General features: G+C 48.7%; 1 protein-coding gene across 3 annotated transcripts in view; it reads right to left on the bottom strand.

Moving 5' to 3' along the window:
* ASB18 (ankyrin repeat and SOCS box containing 18) overlaps positions 1-22,200 on the bottom strand; it is a 73,203-nt gene that overhangs the window by 5,405 nt on the left and 45,598 nt on the right. For all 3 annotated transcript variants that reach the window (XM_086376682.1, XM_086376672.1, XM_086376661.1), the window contains one exon: positions 18,516-19,020. In XM_086376682.1, the coding sequence (XP_086232808.1) occupies positions 18,516-19,020 (505 nt within the window). The remainder of the gene's footprint in view (positions 1-18,515; positions 19,021-22,200) is intronic.

Raw genomic sequence — 22,200 nt, 5'->3', positions numbered from 1 at the left:
TCTTTCTGACTTACTTCACGCTGTACAATAGGTTCCAGTTTTATCCACCTCATTAGAACTGACTCAGATGCGTTCTTTGTAACAGCTGAGTCATACTCCATTGTGTATATGTACCACTGCTTCCTTATCCATTCCTCTGCCAATGGACATCTAGGTTGCTTCCATGCCCCAGCTATTGTGCTGTGATGAATACTGGGGTACACATGTCTCTTTCAATTCTGGTTTCCAATGAGAGTGTATACTTTAAAGGTCTTAAAACATACTGTCAAACTGTAAGTGTATAAGTCGTTACCCCTTTTGAAGAACTGAGTATGAGAGGACCTCTTTCTTCCTACACAGATCATCTCATTAATTATTTAAATTTGATAGGCACAAGTTGAAATATTTGCTTTTGGTTGACATTTGTCTTTTTTAATGAATTGCTAGATTATGTCTTTTGCTCATTTTTTCTATACTGTGTTCTTTTTTTATCATTGTGAGAGTGGCTCAGTCATGTCCAACTCTTTGCAACCCCATGGACTAAAGAGTCCTTGAAATTCTCTAGGACAGAATACTGGAGTGGGTAGCCTTTTCCTTCTCCAGGAGATCTTCCCAGCCCAGGGACTGAACCCGGGTCTCCCACATTGCAGGCAGATTCTTTACCAGCTGAGCCACAAGGGAAGCCTCACTGATTTATAAGTATACTTTATTTATTAATGTTACTTTTAAGATAGAAAATAATTTTTGCAAATAATGTTTTATCCTCCTCAATATTAATATTTATTTTCTTTGTCTTATTATATTGACTAGAGCTTTAAAATTGAATGTTAAATAACAGTAATTGATAACAGGTATCATCTAAATTTAATAGGACTGCCTCTAAACTTTCACCATAATCTTGGATAGTAGTTTCACATAAATTTGTGAATTTATTGACAAAATTTATTCACAAAAAATAAATTTTGTGAATTCACATAAATTTATTGTTGTTCAGTTGCTAAGTTGTGTCTGACTCTTTGCAACCCCATGGATTGCAGCATGTCAGGCTTCCCTGTCCTTCACTATCTCCCAGAGTTTGCTCAAATTCATGTCCACTGAATCGGTGATGCTATCTAACTATCTCATCCTTTGCTGCCTCCTTCTCATTTTGTCTTCAGTCTTTCCCAGCATCAGAGTTTTTTCCAATGAGTCAGTTCTTCCCATCAGGTGGCCAAAGGATTGGAGCTTCAGCATCAGTCCTTCCAGTGAATATTCAGGGTTGATTTTCTTTAGGATTGACTGGTTTGATCTTCTTGCAGTCCAGGGGACTCTCAAACGCCACAATTCAGAAGCATCAATTATTTGGTGCTCAGCCTTCTTTATGGTTCACTCTCACATCCATGCATGATGACTGGAAAAACCATAGCTTTGATTATATGAACCTTTGTCAGCAAACTGGTGTCTCTGCTTATTAATATGCTGTCTAGGTTTGTCATAGCCTTCCTTCCAAGGAGCAAGCATCTTTTAATTTCATGGCTGCAGTCACCATCCACAGTGATTTTTGGAGCCCAAGAAAATAAAGTCTGTCACTGCTTCCACTTTTCCCTTTCTATTTGCCATGAAGTGATGGGCTTTAGCGTAGTCAATGAAGCACAAGCAGATATTTTTCCAGAACTCCCTTGCTTTCTCCATGATCCAACGAATATTGGCAATTTGATCTTTGGTTCATCTGCCTTTTCTAAACCCAGATTGAGTATCAGGAAGTTCTCAGTTCACATACTGCTGAAGCCTAGCTTGAAGGATTTTGCGCATAACCTTTCTAGCATGTGAAATGAGCACAGTTCTAGAGCAGTTGGAATATTCTTTCACTTCTTTGGGTTTGGAATGAAAACTGACCTTTTCCAGTCCTGTGGCCTCTGCTGAGTTTTCCAAATTTGCTGACATATTGAGTGCAGCACTTTGACAGCATCATCTTTTAGGATTTTAAATAGCTCAGCTGAAATTCCATCACCTCCACTAGCTTTGTTCGTAATACTGCTTCCTGAGGCCCAACTGACTTCATACTCTAGGATGTCTGGCTCTAGGTGAGTGACTACACCACTGTGGTAATTTGGGTCATTAAGGCCATTTTGTATAACTCTTCTGTGCATTCTTGCCATCTCTTCTTAATCTCTTCTGCTTCTTTTAGGTCCTTACAGTTTCTGTCCAGTACCCAAGTATTGGATTTTGAACTCTTTTATTGACTCTTTTATTGACATAGTTCCTTTAGTTCCATTTCTTCTAAGGAATTCTGGCCCACTGTAACAGATATAATGGTCATCTGAATTAAGTCTGCCCATTCCCGTCCATTTTAGTTCACTGATTCCTAAGATGTCAATGTTCAATCTTGCCATCTCCTGCTTGACCATGTCTAACTGGCCTTGATTTGTGGACCTAACGTTCCACGTTCCTATGCAATATTGTTCTTTACAGCACTGGACTTTATTTTCACCACCAGACCCATGCACAACTGAGTGTCGTTTCTGCTTTGGCCCAGTGTCTTCGGTCTTTCTGGAGCTATTAGTAACTGCCCTCCGCTCTTCCCCAGTAGCATACTGGACACCTTCCCACCTGGGGGCTCATCTTCCGGTGTCATATCTTTTTGCCTTTTCATATTGTTCATGGGGCTCTCCAGGCAAGAATACTGGAGTGGGTTCCCTCCTCTACTGGACCACATTTTGTCAGAACTCTCCACTACCTGTCTCCATAACCTGTCTGTCTTGGGTATCCCTGCATGGCATGGCTCATAGCTTCCTCGAGTTATGTAAGGCCCTTTGCCATGACAAGGCTGTGATCCATGAAGGGGATAAATACTTTGTTCTAAGTTAAGGAAATATCTTTGTATTACTAGATTTATGATTTAAGTTTTTAATGTTTTCTAGCCAAATTGCTCGGAGAAGGTGATGGCACCCCCTCCAGTACTCTTGCCTGGAAAATTCCATGGATGGAGGAGCCTGGTAGGCTGCAGTCCATGGGATCACTGAGAGTTGGACACGACTGAGTGACTTCACTTTCACTTTTCACTTTCATGCATTGGAGAAGGAAATGGCAACCCAGTCCAGTGTTCTTGCCTGGAGAATCCCAGGGCCGGCGGAGCCTGGTGGGCTGCCGTCCTGGGGTCACACAGAGTCGGACACGACTGAAGCGACTTAGCAGCAGCAGCAGCAGCCAAATTGCTACAAAAAGATTATCCAATACTGACCTATTTTGCCTTTCATAAAACAGTCTCTATTTGGCTAGTCTTCTAAATAGAATGGTAGATTCAATTTGTTAAGATATTTTTCATCTTTTAATAAATAAATTTGCTTTACAGTTTTAGCTTTTTGAGCTATTAACATTACTGTCAAGTTTTAATGTCACTCAGCATTAACTTAGTAAAACTGTCTGAGATGATTTCTGTATTTTTAATACTCTGGAAGATTTTGAAAAGTAGATAATTATAGGAAATAAGAAAGCATGATGGACTTTGCATTTGAACCTTTAGCTGCAGGTGATAATATTTTCAATTTTTTCAGTTACTGGCATATTTTATTTTGATTTATTCTTGGCTTAATTTTGTTCATCTATATTTTCCTGGAAAAAAAAGAAATTCAGCATTGCAAGTGTACTGGTCAGGGTGGTAACAGGAAACAGAGGGCACATTTAAGGTAGGATTATTCCAGGAGGGTTATTGATACAGGGCTTGTTTAGCCAGGTGTGTGTGCAGAATAACCACGAGGAGCAGCACTTTGATACAGAGCTGGCAGTGGAGGTGATTCCCACTCCTGGGCCTGCAGGGTGAGAGAATGGAGTGGGTGACTTACCAGGAGCAGAGATCTCTGGCTAGGGACACACACCAACCTCAAGCTGAGAGGGTACCTGGTGAACACACCCTCTGACCTCACTCTCCTTCCTCCCCGGCTTCCGGGACACTGCCCTGATGAAGCCCAGGGAGCAGAGAGCCAGGAGACTTGCAGATGGGTCCATGCAGGTGGAGAACAAATCTGGATGGGGACGGTTATGTGCACCATATCTAGGAATAAGCACCCTTTCCCATTTGAAATCACTGTGATTGTCTCTGCACTGTGTTCTGCATATTTAATGTCTTGCTGGAATTCTATTTTAATTATTTGTCAAGCAATCAGCTATTGGATTTCTTTGATCAATTCTCTTTAAAAATATTCCTATCCATTAATTTTTGCCTTCATCTTATTAATCCTTTTCTCCTTTTCTCTTCCCAGCTCCTTGGATTGACCACTCGGTTAACTTGGCAATATGTTTTACCTTCAGTTCAGTTCAGTCACTCAGTAATGTCCGACTCTTTGCGGTCCTATGGACTGCAACATGCCAGGCTTCCCTGTCCATCACCAACTCCCTGAGCTTGCTCAAACTCATGTCCATCAAGTCGGTGATGCCATCCAACCATCTCATCCTCTGTCGTCCCCTTCTCCTCCCGCCTTTAATCTTTCACAGCATCAGGGTTCACTTCAGGTGGCCAAAGTATTGGAGTTTCAGCTTCAACATCAGTCCTTCCAATGAACACCCAGGACTGATCTCCTTTAGAATGGACTGGTTGGATCTCCTTGCTGTCCAAGGGACTCTCAAGAGTCTTCTCCAACACCACAGCTCAAAAGCATCAATTCTTCAGTGCTCAGCTTTCTTTATAGTCTAACTCTCACATCCATACATGACCACTGGAAAAACCATACCCTTGACTAGACGGACCTTTATTGGCAAAGTAATGTCTCTGCTTTTGAATATGCTATCTAGGTTAGTCATAAATTTCCTTCCAAGGAGTAAGGGTCTTTTAATTTCATGGCTGCAATCACCATCTGCAGTGATTTTGGAGCCCAGAAAAATAAAGTCAGCCACTGTTTGCACTGTTTCCCCATCTATTTGCCATGAAGTGATGGGACTGGATGCCATGATCTTAGTTTTCTGAATGTTGAGCTTTAAGCCAACTTTTTCACTCTCCTCTTCCACTTTCATCAAGAGGCTCTTTAGTTTCACTTTCTGCCATAAGGGTGGTGTCATCTGCATATCTGAGGTTATTGATATTTCTCCTGGCAATCTTGATTCTAGCTTGTGCTTCCTCCAGCCCAGCGTTTCTCATGATGTTAGTAGTAATAATAAATATGTAGGTGCCATAGTACTCTGGTGGAGGAATCACCAGGTGCTAGAAATGACACCTGAGTCAGACCTAGGTTTGCAATGGTGTGGTGAGTTGGTCAAGGAAAGATTTCTGCAGGAAGTGACATTCAAGGTAAGACATGGAACAGCAGTTCCAAAAGATATGGAAAGTTCTGAGGAGTAGGATGTTCAAGGTATAGAAAAGAATTATCAAACATGGGAGGTGAGAAGGAACAGAAAGTACTGGCTGTGGGACTTCCTTGGGGTGCAGTAGATGAAGGTTTGCCTGCCAATGCAGGAGACACGGGTTCCATCCCTGGTCTAGGGAGATCCCATGTGCTGTGGGGCAACTAAGCCCATGCACCAAAACTGCTGAAGCTCAGGCTCCCTAGAGCTTGTGACCCCCAACAAAAGAAGCCACTGCAGTGTGAAGCCCATGCATCACAATGAACAGTAGCCCCCGAGCTGCAACTAGAGAAATTCTCACAAAGCAGCAAAGACCCAACGCAGCCAAATATAAGTGAATAAATAAAATTATACATATATAAAAAATATTGACTGCGATGTGAGGTTTGACACGGGGGGTGGGGTGGGTAGTGAGAATTGAGACTGGAGAGGACAGCAGGTCAGAGCCGGAAGTGTGCTGTTGGCCACGATAAGAAGCTAGACTTTATCTTCAGGGCACTGGAAAGCCCTTGAAGGGTGATGAGTGGAGAAGTGACAGGGTCAGATTTTAATTTTAGAAATATCACCATGGCTACAGTGTTGAGAAGAGTTCCACGGGGCCATATTGGAGGCAGAGAGTTGAGTTATGAGGATATTTTTGCAATCTAGGGGAGAGATTTGTGCATGTTCAGTCACTCAGTCGTGTCTTACTCTTTGTGACCCCCTGGACTGTAGCCCGCCAGGCTCCTCTGTCCATGGAATTCTCCAGGCAAGAATACTGGAGTGGGTAGCCATTTCCTCTTCCAGGGGATCTTCCCAACCCAGGGATCAAAACAGGGCCTCTTACGTCCTCTGCATTGACAGCTGCCTTCTCTACCACTGAGATGACTGTGGCCCAAACTCAGCTGGTGGCAGCCAGGATGGAAAAAGAAGAAAGACTTTGAGAGATATTTAAGAGGTTGAGTTGAGAGACTCTGCAGACTGAGTTTCCCATTCCTGAGACGGTCTTTCCCCTCATCTCTTGGGCAGCTGGAGTATGCTCATTTCATTTGGCCTTCAGCCTCCCCTACCCCACCCAATCAGCCCTTGCCAAGAGCACCCCTGAGCTGGCTCCATCCCTTCATTCTTTCTGGAGTTATTTCTCCACTGATCTCCAGTAGCATATTGGGCACCTACTGACCCAGGGAGTTCCTCTTTCAGTATCCTATCATTTTGCCTTTTCATACTGTTCACGGGGTTCTCAAGGCAAGAATACTGAAGTGGTTTGCCATTCCCTTCTCCAGTGGACCACATTCTGTTAGACTATTCTTAGAAGAAGTGCGGTAGCCATCATGGTCAACAAAAGAGTCTGAAATGCAGTACTTGTATGCAATCTCAAAAATGACAGAATGATCTCTGTTCATTTCCAAGGCAAACCATTCAATATCACAGTAATCCAAGTCTATACCCCAACCAGTAATGTTGAAGAAGCTGAAGCTGAATGGTTCTATGAAGACCAACAAGACCTTTTAGAACTAACACCCAAAAAGATGTCCTTTTCATTATAGGGGACTGGAATGCCAAAGTAGGAAGTCTAGAAACACTTGGGGTAACAGGCAAATTTGGCCTTGGAATACGGAATGAAGCAGGGCAAAGGCTAATAGAGTTTTGCCAAGAGAATGCACTGGTCATAGCAAACACCCTCTTCCAACAACACAAGGGAAGACTCTACACATGGACATCACCAGATGGTCAACACTGAAATCAGATTGATTATATTCTTTGCAGCCAAAGATGGAGAAGCTCTATACAGTCAGCAAAAACAAGACTGGGAGCTGACTGTGGCTCAGATCATGAACTCCTTATTGTCAAATTCAGACTTAAGTTGAAGAAAGTAGGGAAAACCAGTAGACCATTCAGGTATGACCTAAATCAAATCCCTTATGATTATACAGTGGAAGTGAGAAATAGATTTAAGGGACTAGATCTGATAGAGTCTCTGATGAACTATGGATGGAGCTTCGTGACATGGTACAGGAGATAGGGGTCAAGACCATCCCCATGGAAAAGAAATGCAAAAAAGCAAAATGGCTGTCTGGGGAGGCCTTACAAATAGCTGTGAAAAGAAGAGAAGTGAAAAGCAAAGGAGAAAAGGAAAGATAAGCATCTGAATGCAGAGTTCCAAAGAATAGCGAGGAGAGATAAGAAAGCCTTCCTCAGTGATCAATGGAAGAAATAGAGGAAAACAATAAATGGGAAAGACTAAAGATCTCTTCAAGAAAATTAAAGATACCAAGGCAACATTTCATGCAAAGATGGGCTCAATAAAGGACAGAAATGGTATGGACCTAATAGAAGCAGAAGATATTGAGAAGAGGTGGAAAGAATATACAGAAGAACTATACAAAAAAGATCTTCACGACCAAGATAATCATGATGGTGTGATCACTCACCTACAGCCAGACATCCTGGAATATGAAGTCAAGTGGGCCTTAGAAAGCATCACTATGAACAAAGCTAGTGGAGGTGATGGAATTCCAGTTGAGCTATTTCAAATCCTGAAAGATGATGCTGTGAAAGTGTTGCACTCAGTATGTCAGCAAATTTGGAAACTCAGCAGTGGCCATGGGACTGGAAAAGGTCAGTTTTCATTCCAATCCCAAAGAAAGGTAATGCCAAAGAATGCTCAAACTGCTGCACAATTGCACTCATCTCACACACTAGTAAAGTAATGCTCAAAATTCTCCAAGCCAGGCTTTAGCAATACGTGAACCATGAACTTCCAGATGTTCAAGCTGGTTTTAGAAAAGGCAGAGGAACCAGAGATCAAATTGCCAACATCCGTTGGATCATGGAAAAAGCAAGAGAGTTCCAGAAAAACATCTACTGCTGCTTTATTAACTATGCCAAAGCCTTTGACTGTGTGGATCACAACAAACTGTGGAAAATTCTGAAAGAGATGGGAATACCAGACCACCTGACCTGCCTCTTGAGAAACCTATATGCAGGTCAGGAAGCAACAGTTAGAACTCCACATGGAACAACAGACTGGTTCCAAATAGGAAAAAGAGTATGTCAAGGCTGTATATTGTCACTCTGCTTATTTAACTTATATGCAGAGTACATCATGAGAAACACTGGGCTGGAAGAAGCACAAGCTGGAATCAAGATTGCCGGGAGAAATATCAATAACCTCAGTATGCAGACAACACCACCCTTATGGCAGAAAGTGAAGAGGAACTAAAGAGCCTCTTGATGAAAGTGAAAGAGGAGAGTAAAAAAGTTGGCTTAAAGCTCAACATTCAGAAAACTAAGATCACGGCATCTTGTCCCATCACTTCATGGGAAATAGATGGGGAAACAGTGGAAACAGTGTCAGACTTTATTTTTGGGGGCTCCAAAATCACTGCAGATGGTGATTGCAGCCATGAAATTAAAAGACGCTTACTCCTTGGAAGGAAAGTTATGACCAACCTAGATAGCATATTCAAAAGCAGAGACATTACTTTGCCAACAAAGGGCCATCTAGTCAAGGCTATGGTTTTTTCGAGTGGTCATGTATGGATGTGAGAGTTGGACTGTGAAGAAAGCTGAGCGCTGAAGAATTGATGCTTTTGAACTGTGGTTTTGGAGAAGACTCCTGAGAGTCCCTTGGACTGCAAGGAGATCCAACCAGGCCATTCTAAAGGAGGTCAGTCCTGGGTGTTCATTGGAAGGACTGATGCTAAAGCTGAAACTCCAGTACTTTGGCCACCTCATGCGAAGAGTTGACTCATTGGAAAAGACTCTGATGCTGGGACGGATTGTGGGCAGGAGGAGAAGGGGATGACAGAGGACGAGATGGCTGGATGGCATCACCGACTCGATGGACGTGAGTCTGAGTGAACTCCGGGAGTTGGTGATGGACAGGGAGGCCTGGAGTGCTCTGATTCATGGGGTCACAAAGATTCGGACACTACTGAGTGACTGAACTGATGACTGATTTGAGTTGTTGTATGACAGAAACCAACAACAACATTGTAAAGCAATTATCCTTCAATTAAAAAATAAAAAAATCTGTAGATGGGGAGTTCTCTGGTGGTGCAGTAGTTAGGTTCTGGTGCTTTCACTGCCAGGGACTGGGTTCAGTCCCTGGTTGGAGAACTTGGATCCAGCAAGCCACATGGTATGGTCCAAAAAAAAAAATCTGTAGATATTTAGTTGTCCTATGATAATACTGCAGAGACCTCAGAGTGCAGTCTGATTCTTACTCCTTTAGGATCCTGTTTTCTACTTGGATGCCTTGCTAGGTCTTTCTGTGCCTTTTTAGAATGCTTTTGCTAGACTGTATACAGGTATGTGTCTCCCATCACTGATTTGCAGAGAACATCCATTCAAGTCCTACACTTGAAGACTTTTCAGTGCAGGTACGTTTTCTTCTATTATGTCTTTGATGATTATTTCTGATCCATTTGCTGTAGGTTCTTCAATAACGTCACTTATCTGTGAGTTGGCTCTCTGCCCTTTATGACTATCACTTTGTCTTTTAGTTTCTTGACTTTTTTTTTTTTTTGCACTTAAGAAGATCTTTTAACATCAGTCCTTTGTAGTGAACATTGTGGTTGACTTCCCAACACTCCAGACAATTAGATTAATTCAATCATGATCATTCTATTCTCGTTACCATTTAATGGTTTGGGGAAGGGCAAGTTTAAGCCAACTGGAGTCAGTAAAACACAGAGAAGGACTTCCTCAGGGTTTCTAGAGAAAAGCGGCTGAATCTGAACAGGAAGCTGGTTGGAACAGTTGTTGGAAGCCATTTAGAGACCAAGAAAAGGACCATTTTGAGGGCAAGGTTGACTTACTGAGCTTGGAAGGCATATGGTTCTTTGATGATGTCACTGACACTCAGAAATAACCAATCGTGAAGCCTGTGTTTCTTGTTATGAGAGATTCTAGGGGGGCTGGAACCAAGTCAGGCAGGGGCTGCTTGGCAGAGGCTGTGACTTTGAGAAGGAGCTGTCTGGGGATACTGGAGTCATGGAGAGGAACGTGTTGCTGTAGAAGCTACTCAGGATGGAGGAAGGGGACAAGAAACACCTTGGCTTTATTTCTCCCTCCACCTCCAATTTCCCACGGTGTCTCCCCTGGCTGAACCCAGCCAGAAACCAGCTATGGCTTAGGGCTATGTGTTAGCTTGAAGGGGCTAGCCACAATGCCCACACCCTGTCAGGATGCAGAGTAGAACAGAGACAGCAGGGACTGGATCTGGGGGCACACAGACAAATAGCACAGCACCCTCACTCACATCCTTGGTTTGATTCTTTATGGATCAGTTCTGCATTTTACTTCCTTTAATGTCATCTAAGAAAGCTGAGCACTGAAGAAATGATGCTTTTTAACTGTGGTGTTGGAGAAGACTCTCGAGAGTCCCTTGGACTGCAAGGAGATTAAACCAGTCAATCCCAAAGAAAATCATTCCTGAATATTCATTGGAAGGAGTGATGCTGGAGCTGAAACTCCAATACTTTGGCCACCTGATGCAAAGAACTGACTCATTTGAAAAGACCCTGATGCTGGGAAAGATTGAAGGCAGGAGGAGAAGGGGATGACAGAGGATGAGATGGTTGGATGGCATCACCGACTTGATGGACATGAGTTTGAGCAACCTCCGGGAGTTGGTGTTGGACAGGGAAGCCTGGTGTGCTGCAGTCCATGGGGTCACAAAGAGTTGGACATGACTGAGTGATTGAACTGAACTGATGTAATCTAATCTACCATTGTGTTGTTGCTTTCTTGGTATAAATTTATCTCCTCCATCTTCCTTTTCATGTCATTCTGTTGACTTCTCATCTTGTTTGGTTTTATGGATTTAAAGGCTGTATCATCTTGCATGCCATACAGGATGGCACACAGGCATACAATTTCTCAGATTTTCTTCTGGATCTTTTGATGAGAGGAACAGATTTCCTCTCTATTCTCAGGAAGCTATCTCATTCTTTTTTCCTGCTCCCCCATGAATCCATTTATTTTTCTCTATATTCATCTCTGGTTAGGGTTAGATCCAGACACGAAGTCTGTGGACACGCAGGGGAAGTCCATGGTCCTTTCCTCTGTTAGCCTTTGAGACGGTGGAGGGGCAAAGTGGAGGAAGGCTGGTAAGGGAGATGCCCAGCCCAGGTCCTAGTCTGTACACTCTCCTGGTCACCTGTGCTCCATCAGGAGGCCTCTTCCTCCCACCCTCCCCCCAGCAGAGTCAGCAGGTTGCTATGCAACCTGGGTTCCTCAGTTTCCACCTCTGCACTTTTTACTGCATCTCCCACAATGCACTGCACCACCACCGGCATCCAAGGCTACTTGGCGGACTTAAACGTTTGCCTTAATGTGTACTTGATTGCCTGAGAACTTAGGGCCATGCAGCAGAGGTGTGCTGGCTCTTCCTGACTCAGACATGAGGTCTTCCTAATGGTGCACGGATTTGCTTTCTCCCCCTCTCCCCCTTCCTTCCATCCTTCCCTCCTTCCCTCCTCTCATGTATGTCTTCAGAGATACTTTAACATGAAGACAGGAGCAGATGCTCTTTGAACCTGGTAATCGTATTACCATTATTGTCTCTAGTCCCTTTCCTACCCCAAATTTGTTTTTTCCCTAATCCATGATGGTCACAGGAGAAGGCAATGGCACCCCACTCCAGTACTCTTGCCTGGAAAATGCCATGGATGGAGGAACCTGGAGGGCTGCAGTCCGTGGGGTCGCTGAGGGTCGGACACGACTGAGCGACTTCACTTTCACTTTTCACTTTCATGCATTGGAGAAGGAAATGGCAACCCACTCCAGTGTTCTTGCCTGGAGAATCCCAGGGATGGCAGAGCCTGGTGGGCTGCCGTCTATGGGGTCGCACAGAGTCGGACACGACTGAAGTGACTTAGCAGTAGCAGTACGATGGTCACAAGGCCGGGCTTAAATGGGCTTTAGAGAAGGAGAGAGACAGAATGAGCACAGGAGGCTGGGCTGCAATGGGAGAGCCAGGCAGGTGTGCAGTCTCCCAGCCTTGCACACCATGGTGGGCTCTTGATGAGCTGGTATTTCTGGCTTACGCGAACCACCAGTAACATGCATTTCCCCGGAGCACAACAGCCCCTGAACCCCACCGGCCCCTTTTCCACGTTGGGAGGAAATGCCCCGGTAAAGAGAGTAGTTCACACTGGACCTCTGCACATGTAGCCTGTCTGTCTTTTGAGGTATTCTAGGCAGTTCCTACATCTTCAGACCTTCCTCAGGCCAACCTGGACCCTCCAGCTACCCTCCCATCAACCCTCTCACTTCTCAGCAAAAGAGTCAATGGCTCCCAGTGACTGCATGCAACCTGGACCTCCCCACCTCCCCACCCCCATTCTCTGAAGAGCTACCCTCCTCCAGACCCCTCCTCCCGGGGTCACGGACTGTGACAAAGTCTTATTGCCTGTCTCTGGGAATTCATTTCCTGTCTCTCCTCTGTTCCACCTCTCTGGGGCTCCAGGCCCTCCCCACCCCCTGACCAGCCCCCACCCCCACCCCCGCGTCCCCTCGTGTTTGCCAGGCAGCTGGCTGCCTTCATTATTTCTACGCCAACACGGTTTAAAAATCTCCGCTGCCTCCTTGCTGTCTGCCAAGACGCGGCGGCCGCATCACTCTGACAACGCTGATGTCATTAGGGTCCGCGAACGCTCTCTCCAGCTAATGAGGCGGCAGAAAGAAAATTAAGGGGGGAAAAAAAAATCACACGGGCACATTGCTTTCTGTGTAGATGGAGAAATAAAACAAGAGCAAGGGATACGGAGGCGCGCTGTTGCTGAGAGCTCACCCCTTCTAACACGGTGGGGGGCAGCGTGTGTACACACGCTGTGTGAAGGCAGGGAGAGGAGCCCTGGGTTTTGACTACTGCTCCCCCCAGGCTCCCCTCATGGAAAACCCTGGGAAACTGGAGTGTGAAGTCCCCTTGCTGAATTCCATAATTAGGTAAAAAGGAAAATACAAAAACTTCAGGTCCATATTGGCAGCGTGGTCAGTGACCAGAAGGAGAGGCAAGACGTGAGATTTGCAGATGCTTCTAGAACCGTAGTCATTCTCGCCCTCCACCTCCATTTCCCCTTGTTCCAGCTGCCTACATCCCTCACCTGGTGTGCAAGACACTATGTGGTTTCCAGCAGCCCTCTAGGCCAGCATGTTCTCTACCCTTGAGCAGAGAAGTCACCCCCCCGCCCCCGACCCCCACCTCCGGTTCCCATTGGATTATGTCACTTCCCTCGTGGCTCAGATGGTAAAGAATCTGCCTGCAATGCAGGAGACTCGGTTTGATCCCTGGGTTGGGAAGATCCCCTGGAGAAGGGAATGGCAACCCACTCCGGTATTCTTGCCTAGAAAATTCCACCAACAGAGGAGCCTGGCTGGCTAGTCCATGGGATTGCCAAGAGTCAGACACAACTGAGTGACAAACACTTTCACTTTCTTGATGGCTTAAGATGATGTAATAGACTCCCACTGTTCTTAAGACAAAGGCTGCAACCCTTAAGGAGGGCTCTGCCTGGTGCCCCAGCTCAGCTGCTCCCTTTTGCTGTTTCCTCTCCAGTTACTGTGTTACCCTCCCCTCCCCGCCCCACATATGTTGGTGTGTTCCTCCTGCCGCAGGACCTTTGCACCTGCGGTTCCTTCTGCCTGGAATGGTTTCCCCTCTCCTCTCCACATAGCTGTGTCTTCAGCCTTCAGATCTGGGAGTGCACTATAAGAGCTCGAAGGAGCCTTGGACCCCCGCCCAGCAGGGTTTGGTCCTCCCCACCCCCACCGGGTTTGGCACTTTCAAGGTTTGCAGGGCCTTCACACAGCAACTTCATAGTGGTGTATGTGGTTGTCTGAGTTAAGGCCATCTCACCCAGGTGACTGGCAGCTCTATATGTCAATTAAACACTAACTCCAGCTTGGAGCACAGCTGCTCTAGAGATGCTTGTTGAACAAGGGCTTAAGGAATGCCTGTGGGGGGAGCTTTCATCACTGGTGCTGTCCAGGCATGTCTCCAACTCGGGGGCAGGTCTGGGTGCGTGTGCTCAGTCACTTTAGTCGTGTCTGATTCTTTGCAACCCTATGGACTGTAGCCCGCCGGGCTCTTCTGTCATGGGATTTTCCAGGCAAGGATATTGCAGCGCATTGCCATTTCCTCCTCCAGGGGATGTTCCGAACCCAGTCTCCTTCAGGGAGGCAGATTCTTTACTGCTGAGCCACCTGGGAAGCCTCATGTGCTGTGCTTAGTCGCTCAGTCACGTCCAGCTCTTTGTGACCCCACGGACTGTAGCCTGCCAGGTTCCTCTGTCCTTGGGATTCTCCAGCAGGAATACCAGAGTGGGTTGCCATTCTCCCCTCCAGGGGATCTTCCCAACCCATGGATGAAACACAGGTCTCCGGCATTGCAGGTGGATTCTTTACCATCTGAGCCTCCAGGGAAGCCCATGAGTATTGGAGTGGGTAGCCTATCCCTTCTCCAGGGCATCTTCCCAACCCAGGAATTGAACCTGGGTCTCCTGCATTGCAGGCGCATTCTTTACCAGCTGAGCTACCAGGGAAGCCTGGGAAGCCCTCTAAGTGGAAATTATTTATGACTGCCCAAGTCCACTCCAGTACTCTTGCCTGGAAAATCCCATGGACGGAGGAGCCTGGAGGGCTGCAGTCCATGAGGTCGCTGAGGGTCGGACACGACTGAGCGACTTCCCTTTCACTTTTCACTTTCATGCACTGGAGAAGGAAATGGCAACCCACTCCAGTGTTCTTGCCTGGAGAATCCTAGGGACGGGAAAGCCTGGTGGGCTGCCGTCTATGGGGTCGCACAGAGTCGGACACGACTAAGTGACTTAGCAGCAAGTGAGGGGCAGAAGGCCAGCAGAAGGTGAGCAAAGTCCATATTCTAGACTAAGCATCCAACCTGCAAAGTCAACTAGTCGCAACCAGTCCAGACCCACCCTCGCGTGCTCCTGCTCTCCTGCCGGCGGCTCTTCTCCAGGCGGGGACCCTTCGGTCCCAACAACTTCGAGAATTCAAACCTGGCTGCAGCCTAACACCGCGCCTGCACCTGCCCTTGTGCCCCGACCTGACTCTGGTGTTAACTAGCGGTCAGCCGGGCAGAAAGGCCTGGCATTGTCAACACGCCAGCGTCCCCAGCCGTGACACCGCTTTGATGTCGGCGGCCGCGCACTGCGCGCGGCTCCGACGGCTGCTCTGAGTCCGCCCGCCGCGGTGCTGGCGCCTTTGTCTGGGCGTGGGGGGGAACTGTGATTTATGTCATGAGCTCGCTGTGAAACCTTTTGCCTCAGTAATTCTGAGCTCCGTGGGTGTCTCTTTACATCTATTTACAGCGCGGCGGCTGCCCACGGCCGGCCTGCTCTGTGACATTCCCCGGTGCTTCTGTGTACGCCTCGCCATGGCGCTGAGTCCTGCCTGCCGGGCGTCTTTGTGGCTCGTTTCAGCGTGTTTGCTGCGCGCTCCACGGGGCTGCTGAGCGAGTCGGGGCTGCCCTTTGATGTCCCGCGGGGTGATTAGACCCCTTCCCCGGTGGAGCGCGCGCAGGGGGCCTGGGTGGAGGAAGATGCTCCTGCCCAATTTCCAGAGTGTTCGCTTTGGTTGAAGGGGGGTGTGTGTGGGGGGTGGGGGCGGCGAGGCCAGAGTCTCACATTGGCTGGAGGATGCCCAGGGCAGTGGACCCCCTTAGCACTCGTGCGGGGATACCCTCTGGAGGTGTGGGGATCTTCAGAATAAAGAGGTGGGATGTCCATTTCCATAGAGTCCATGCAGCCCCCGGGGCAGTGAAGTTGCGGGAATACTCTTCTCTCATTCAATAAACTCTGAGGGAAGGTCCGCAGGTGCCTGCACGGTGCTCTGTTCAGGGCAGGCCATACTGCTATTCTGTGAAAGCCGTCTGGAGATTAAGATTTCTCAAAGAAACTCCGATGCCTTCCACAGTGGTGTGGACTTGCTGGGAGATGCATCATCATTTCCAGGAGCCAAGCACTGCTCCTGGCCCCTGGGTCTGCACTGCAGCTAGCTGGTCCCAGATGCAAACCTCATCCAGCCTGCACCCCACTGACCCAGCTCCATTCCTGAGTGGCTGACAAAGGATTCCCCAAGGGGATCCCAGGCCAGGGCCCCTGGAGGCCCGGAGGGTCTAGCCCTGCATCTCTGGATCAAGTCAGGGCGATTCCTCCAGCCCTGGAGACAGAGTTCACGGGCTGCCAGTCCTGTCCCCAGAATGTTGCCTGGGCGGCTGCCCCTCAGACAAGGACACCTGGATGGAGATCAGTTTGCCCCAGGCAGTTTTCACTGTGGCTCATCAAGGAAAGTCTTTCTTGTTTTGTTTCTTATTCATTCTTTTTTTTTTTTTTTAAATAATTTATTTTTGACTGTGCTGGGTCCTCATGCGGCGTGGGCTTTTCACTAGTTGTGGTCAGCGGGAGTTACTCTCCAGTTGCAGGGCGTGGGATTCTCATCGCAGTGGCCTCCCTTGTCGCGGAGCACAGGGACTAGGGCACACGGGCTTCAGCAGTTGCAGCACGTGGGCTCAGCAGTTGCGGCTCCTGGGCTCCAGAGCACAGGTGCAGTTAGTTGCAGCACACAGGCTGAGTTGCTCCTCGGCATGTGGGATCTTCCTGGATCAGGGATCGAACCCATTCCTCCTGTACTGGCATGTGGATTCTTTACCACTGAGCTACCAGGGAAGCCCTCTTATTCATTCTTTATGCAGTTTCACAACAAAAGGGCTGAAGGATGCATCTTGGTTCATGGTGTGAACTGGAGGGGTGGGAGGTTTCCATTTGTTTCCATTTTATCAGTTGATGGACTAAGCCTGCTAATACTGGGAAATGTTGAAATGTAAATTATGAATATATTGCAAAAATCTGTAATATAAGTGTTACAGACTATAAAAAGGCTGGCATTTCTTCCCTTTCAAGAGCCCAGGAAATTGAAATCTCTCCATTAGTAGAGTGCCTCAAGAAAATTACTTGAAGACAGTGCAAGAGTTGGCATAAGAAATTGTCATACTGTTTGTCAAATAAGGAAACGCCCAGGGACTTGTCTGGGTGGATTTTCCATGTCTCACCTATTGTTTGAGAGACAAGAAACGTATTCTGTATGCACCCACAAAGCAAAGTTGGCATCTGAGAACTGTGTGAATCTATTTCAGATCATCTAGAATATTGTCCTTTTTGGATAACAGCTTTTAAGCTATTTGTTTAAGACCAATCAGGCCAAAGTATGTCTCTCGCATATGACTGGCAAGTCTGGGATAAATATTAAATTAAGCACACCCAATTTTACATCTAATGGAATGGCATGCCTTCAATGAAGTCTTTAGGGAGGACAACCTCTTAACCAGTATTTTGAGAACTTTTCTTTTGGAAACATTTTGTATCTGATTATTTTCTGATGATAAGGCTTTTTTTTTTTTCCTTCAAAATTTATTTTAGATTTTATTTTTTATTTTTGCTGTGCCTGCCAGCACGCAGGATCTTAGTTCTCCCACCGGAGATCAAACCCCTGCCCCGTACAGTGGAGGCATGGAGTTTTAACGACAGGACTATCAGGGAAGTCCATCTGATAAGAAATCTTTATTCTTCATCTCTCATTTCAGTGTAGATCTGACATGTGGAAAAACGACGAGCTGCTCAGAGTCAAGTCTGCAAAGTAGAGTCGAGGTCCCCACACAACCTTGACCCTGGACAGGGCACTTCACCTGACAGACACCCAGCTGGGGAATGTTAGGAGTCTGAAGTATTTCACAGGAGTGTGGAGAGGTAATCCTATTAATCAGGTGGATGACCACATAGGGTATTTAATTTCAAGTCAGATACCAGATGTGAGAAGAGGCTGATTTCCATTGTTCACCAATTACACCCAAAGATATCTTGGCCAAAATATTTTGAGCCATCGCAGCATCATAGAACTAAGTCCCTGGGACCTCCAGGTGACACCTTTGCAAGGTCACACTCGGGTACGCTTGTCAACACCCCAACCTTTTAATCTCCTAGGAACTCAAGAAAAGGCTTCCCAGCCCTCGCTCCTCAACGTGTGGTCCCAAGACTTCACTGAGAGCTTGCTAGAAACCCAGACTCTGCCACCCGTTTCCTGCGGATTCAGAATCTGCATCCTCACCTGTCTCCAGGGGGTTCCCCGGTCCCTGAAAGTCTGACAAGCGTGGCACGGCACCGGGCTGCAAGCCGGGTCCCTGTGCTGCGAGTCGTCGCGGCCTGTCCCGGGCCCCCTCTTACCTTGGGGAAGGCGTCGGGCCACACGGTGGGGGAGCCGTGGTTGAGCAGCTCCTGCACCGTGAGCTGCGGCTCGCCCTCAGGCGCGCAGGCCGCCGTCTGCAGCACGCGGGCCAGCGGCGATGCACCCCCATAGTCGAGCGCGCGCGCGTCGGCGCCGTGCAGCAGCAGCAGGCGCGCCAGGCCAGGGCGCGCGTGGCCGCAGGCCTTGTGCAGCGGGCTGCGCTCGTCCTCGTCGCGTGTGTCCGCCGCCGCGCCGTGCCTCAGCAGCAGCGTGCACAGGCGAAGGCAGCGCGCGTGCTCATCGGGCCGCAGGGCTGCACCACACGCCGCGCTCAGGGCCGTCTCGCCGTGGCCGTTCCTCGCGTCCACGCGCGCCCCGCGGTTCAGGTAGAGGCGCGCGTGCTCGTCCAGGCCGCGCTGCGCCGCCACGTGCAGGGGCGTGTCCCGGCTGGTGCCGCCCTCGAGTTGCACCGAGGCGCCGTGCTCCAGCAGCGCCTGCGCGCACCTGCGGGAGGTCAAGGTCGGTCACCGGGATGGGGCTTCAAGCCGGCATGCGCACCCTGTTGCCCCAGCCCCACACGCCCTGCCTGCTGGTTCTGGGCCTTTGGACCCATCGCCCTTCTCCCCTGGGGAGTTGGTCCTCAAATGGCAAGGGCGGGAATCCAGATCTCCTGCGCCCAGGTTATACAGGAGTTCACACTGGGACTCAAAAGAAACGCGGTGACGGCAAAGCCGGGGTTGGGGGGAAGGCTACAAGGCTCACCAGTTACTAAATGGTGGAAACAGCTAGGAACTTTTTCCTCCACGTGCGTTAAAACTTTGTAACTTGTGACTACTGAGAGAGGTGGGTTTGATCTGTGTCAGGAAGATACCCTGGAGAAGGGCATGGTAACCTACTTCAGTATTTTTGCCTGGAGAATTCTCATGGACAGAGGAGGCTGGAGAGCTACAGTCTGTGGGGTCTCAAAGAGTCGGACATGACTGCCCGGCTAAGCACAGCACACACCTTCCAAAGTAGCACCGTGTGCGTGTGTGTTAAGCTGCTTCAGTTGTGTCCCATTCTTTGCGACCCCATGGACTATAGCCTGCCAGCCTCCTCTGTCCATGGGATTCTCCAGGCAACAATACTGGAGTGGGTTGTCATTCACTGCTCCAGGGGATCTTCCCGACCCAGGGATCCAACCTGGGTCTCCTGTATTGCAGGCAGATTCTTTTGCCATCTGAGTCGCCATGGAAAAGGTAATATAGTTCAAATGCTGGAAACATGAATAACCTGGGAGCTTTGTCACCCAGGAGGCAGTTGAGGACCTGGGAGTCACGGTCGTAAGGAAGCCCCCTTAAACTGTTGGGCTGTTTATCAGCCGACATGTTCCTCTGCTTGTGGTGATGGTGTGAGGCAAGGCTTGCCCAGTTCCCAGGGAGGACATCTATCAGTCCCTCAGGACACGGCGGCGGATTGGCACTGGGGTGTCCTCAGACAGGACTGGAAGCGTGGGCAAAACATGCAACCATGCCTAACTGTAGGACCATCACTGTTTCAACTGAACTCTCCCTGAACGGACTGTGGATTTTGGCAGTAGCTAAGTCCCACTGTGCTGTCCGGCTCCCAGGGGAAGCCAGACTCCCCCAGAGGTGGGTGTCTCCTGCTGCCGCCAGGTCCCTCACATCGGTGCCAAGACTGCTGTCCCAGGAGGGCCGTGTTCTTAGAGCTTCTTATACACCTGGGAGGGCTTTGAGAATCTCAACCTAAGCCCGGGTGGCAGCTGCTGGCAGGCCCACTGGACGGGGGCCCTGGACACTGGTGGGGAACTAACCCAGGCTGGCCCCGCCTGAGAGCAGGCCAGTCTCACAGACCCTCCTGAGCCCTCCTCCATTCTGCTGGCCCTTGGCGTTCGTGGGCACTGGCAGGCCACCAGCATCACTTCAGCCCCTACTCCTGGGTCGCCTCCTGGGACGTTTCTGCCCTGGCATTTGCTCCACCTTTGGAGTCTGATGGGCCGCATGCTGGCTGCAGAGGGTAAGACCCTGGTCCCTGTAGCTCACCCTCCTGTGGTGCCCTCCTCATCTCTGCTCTGTTGAGACTTGGCCCATTGGCCCCTGGCCGTCTCAGCCCTTCCTAGCTTCGCTCCTTCTCTGGGCAGCTCTCTTATTCTCACTCTTCTCGGCATCCTCGGTTCCCTTGAGTGGAGGGGACGTGGCCGTCCCCTACACCAGCTGGCCACACATGGGCAGCCATTCACCATCCATCCTCTCTTCCCCACTTGTCCCCCGGAGGAAACCCCAGGCGTGGAGATTGGCCCCTGCGCCCTGCTGTTCCTCAGCGCCCTTTGGTCCACAATTCCTGGGACTGAAGGCCGGCTCCTCATTCCTTGCCCATTAGTGACTGTTCCATACGTTGATCACCATCCCCAAGAAATCCTGTTTCTTTTTTAAAAAAAGATTATTTAGGTGGTGGCACATCTTAGTTGCGACACGAGGGATCTTCAGTCTTCACTATGGCATGCAGGATCTTTAGTTGCGAGCACAGGAACTCTTAGTTGCTGCATGTGGGATCTAGTTCCCTGACTAGGGATTGAATCCGGGCCCCCTGCATGGGGAGCCTGAAGTCCTAGTCACTGGACCCCCAGGGAAGTCTCAAGAGGCCTTGTTTCTACTCTCGTCCTTCTCAGCAGCCTGCCCCTACTTTACTCAGTGAGTGCAAATTCTCCCGGCAACAGCTGTCCTTCCTGCCTTGTGCTGGTGCGGCGGCCGTGACACCTGGCAGAGTCTGTTTCTACATGACGGTCCCCTGCTACTTCCATGCGTCTAAGGAAGGGACTCGCTTTCCATCCTGTTGCCCGGTGGAGTCCTTTCCTGCTTCCTTCCGGGTCTTGCTCTGTGCGTTACTCGCCCGTTGTTTTTTCCCAGTTCCTCTAGGTCCATCTCCACCTCTTTCAATTGGTCACTCAGCCCTGTCGATTCCATCTCAATAATCACTTGAACTGCTTCCTCCCTCCAGCCCTGTTGTCACCGTCCTTGTGGAAGCCCCAAATCCTTTCTTGCCCAAAGTGAACAATCTGCTCATTTTTCTCCTGTACCAATCTTAACAAGCTCCATACTACCCAGAAAAAGCCTTTCCAGTGTGAGTCATAAGACATGTGCTGGCTGAAAACCCAGAGGATCTTCCTGCTTGCTGGAGAAATCCCGGGCTCCTTCCTCTGGGACAGCTCATGAACCGGCTTCTGTGGCCTCACCAGTTTCATTGCCCGATGCTTGGATCCATCCTGTGCTTGGATCCTGCCTGACCAGGTGTGGTTCTTGGGATGCATCCTGTCTTTCCTTCCTCTTCCTCTCGGCCACGCCTCTGTGTTGTCATGTTCCTCGTACCTAAGTTGCCGTCCACCGGTACAGCCTTTGTCACACCAGTGTTTCAAGTGTTCTCTGGCATGTCTGACTTCTCTCCTAGATGGTTGGCTCTTTGGGTATAGAAATGGACGTGTATTTATTTCTGCTTCTCGGCACCTAGGGCAGGGCCGGCCCACTACTGGTATTCTCTAAAAGCATGTTGAACAAATGCATTTCCTTAATCAATGTCTTTCAGCTTTTCTTTGCGTGGCCGCTGTTTTTCCTGTTATTTACCTGACTGGGACTCTGCACCGGATCCTTTGAGGGTTTCCAGACTGGAAGCCGCTGGCGTTAAATCTGT

This window comes from Bos grunniens, chromosome 3 (genome assembly GCF_055505025.1).
Source record: "Bos grunniens cultivar Pamir isolate PY7600 chromosome 3, Bosgru_T2T1.0, whole genome shotgun sequence".
In the NCBI taxonomy this organism is placed as follows: domain Eukaryota; kingdom Metazoa; phylum Chordata; class Mammalia; order Artiodactyla; family Bovidae; genus Bos; species Bos grunniens.
The sequence above is the reverse complement of the archived record's forward strand: the minus strand, read 5'-3'. Positions and strand labels throughout refer to the sequence as shown.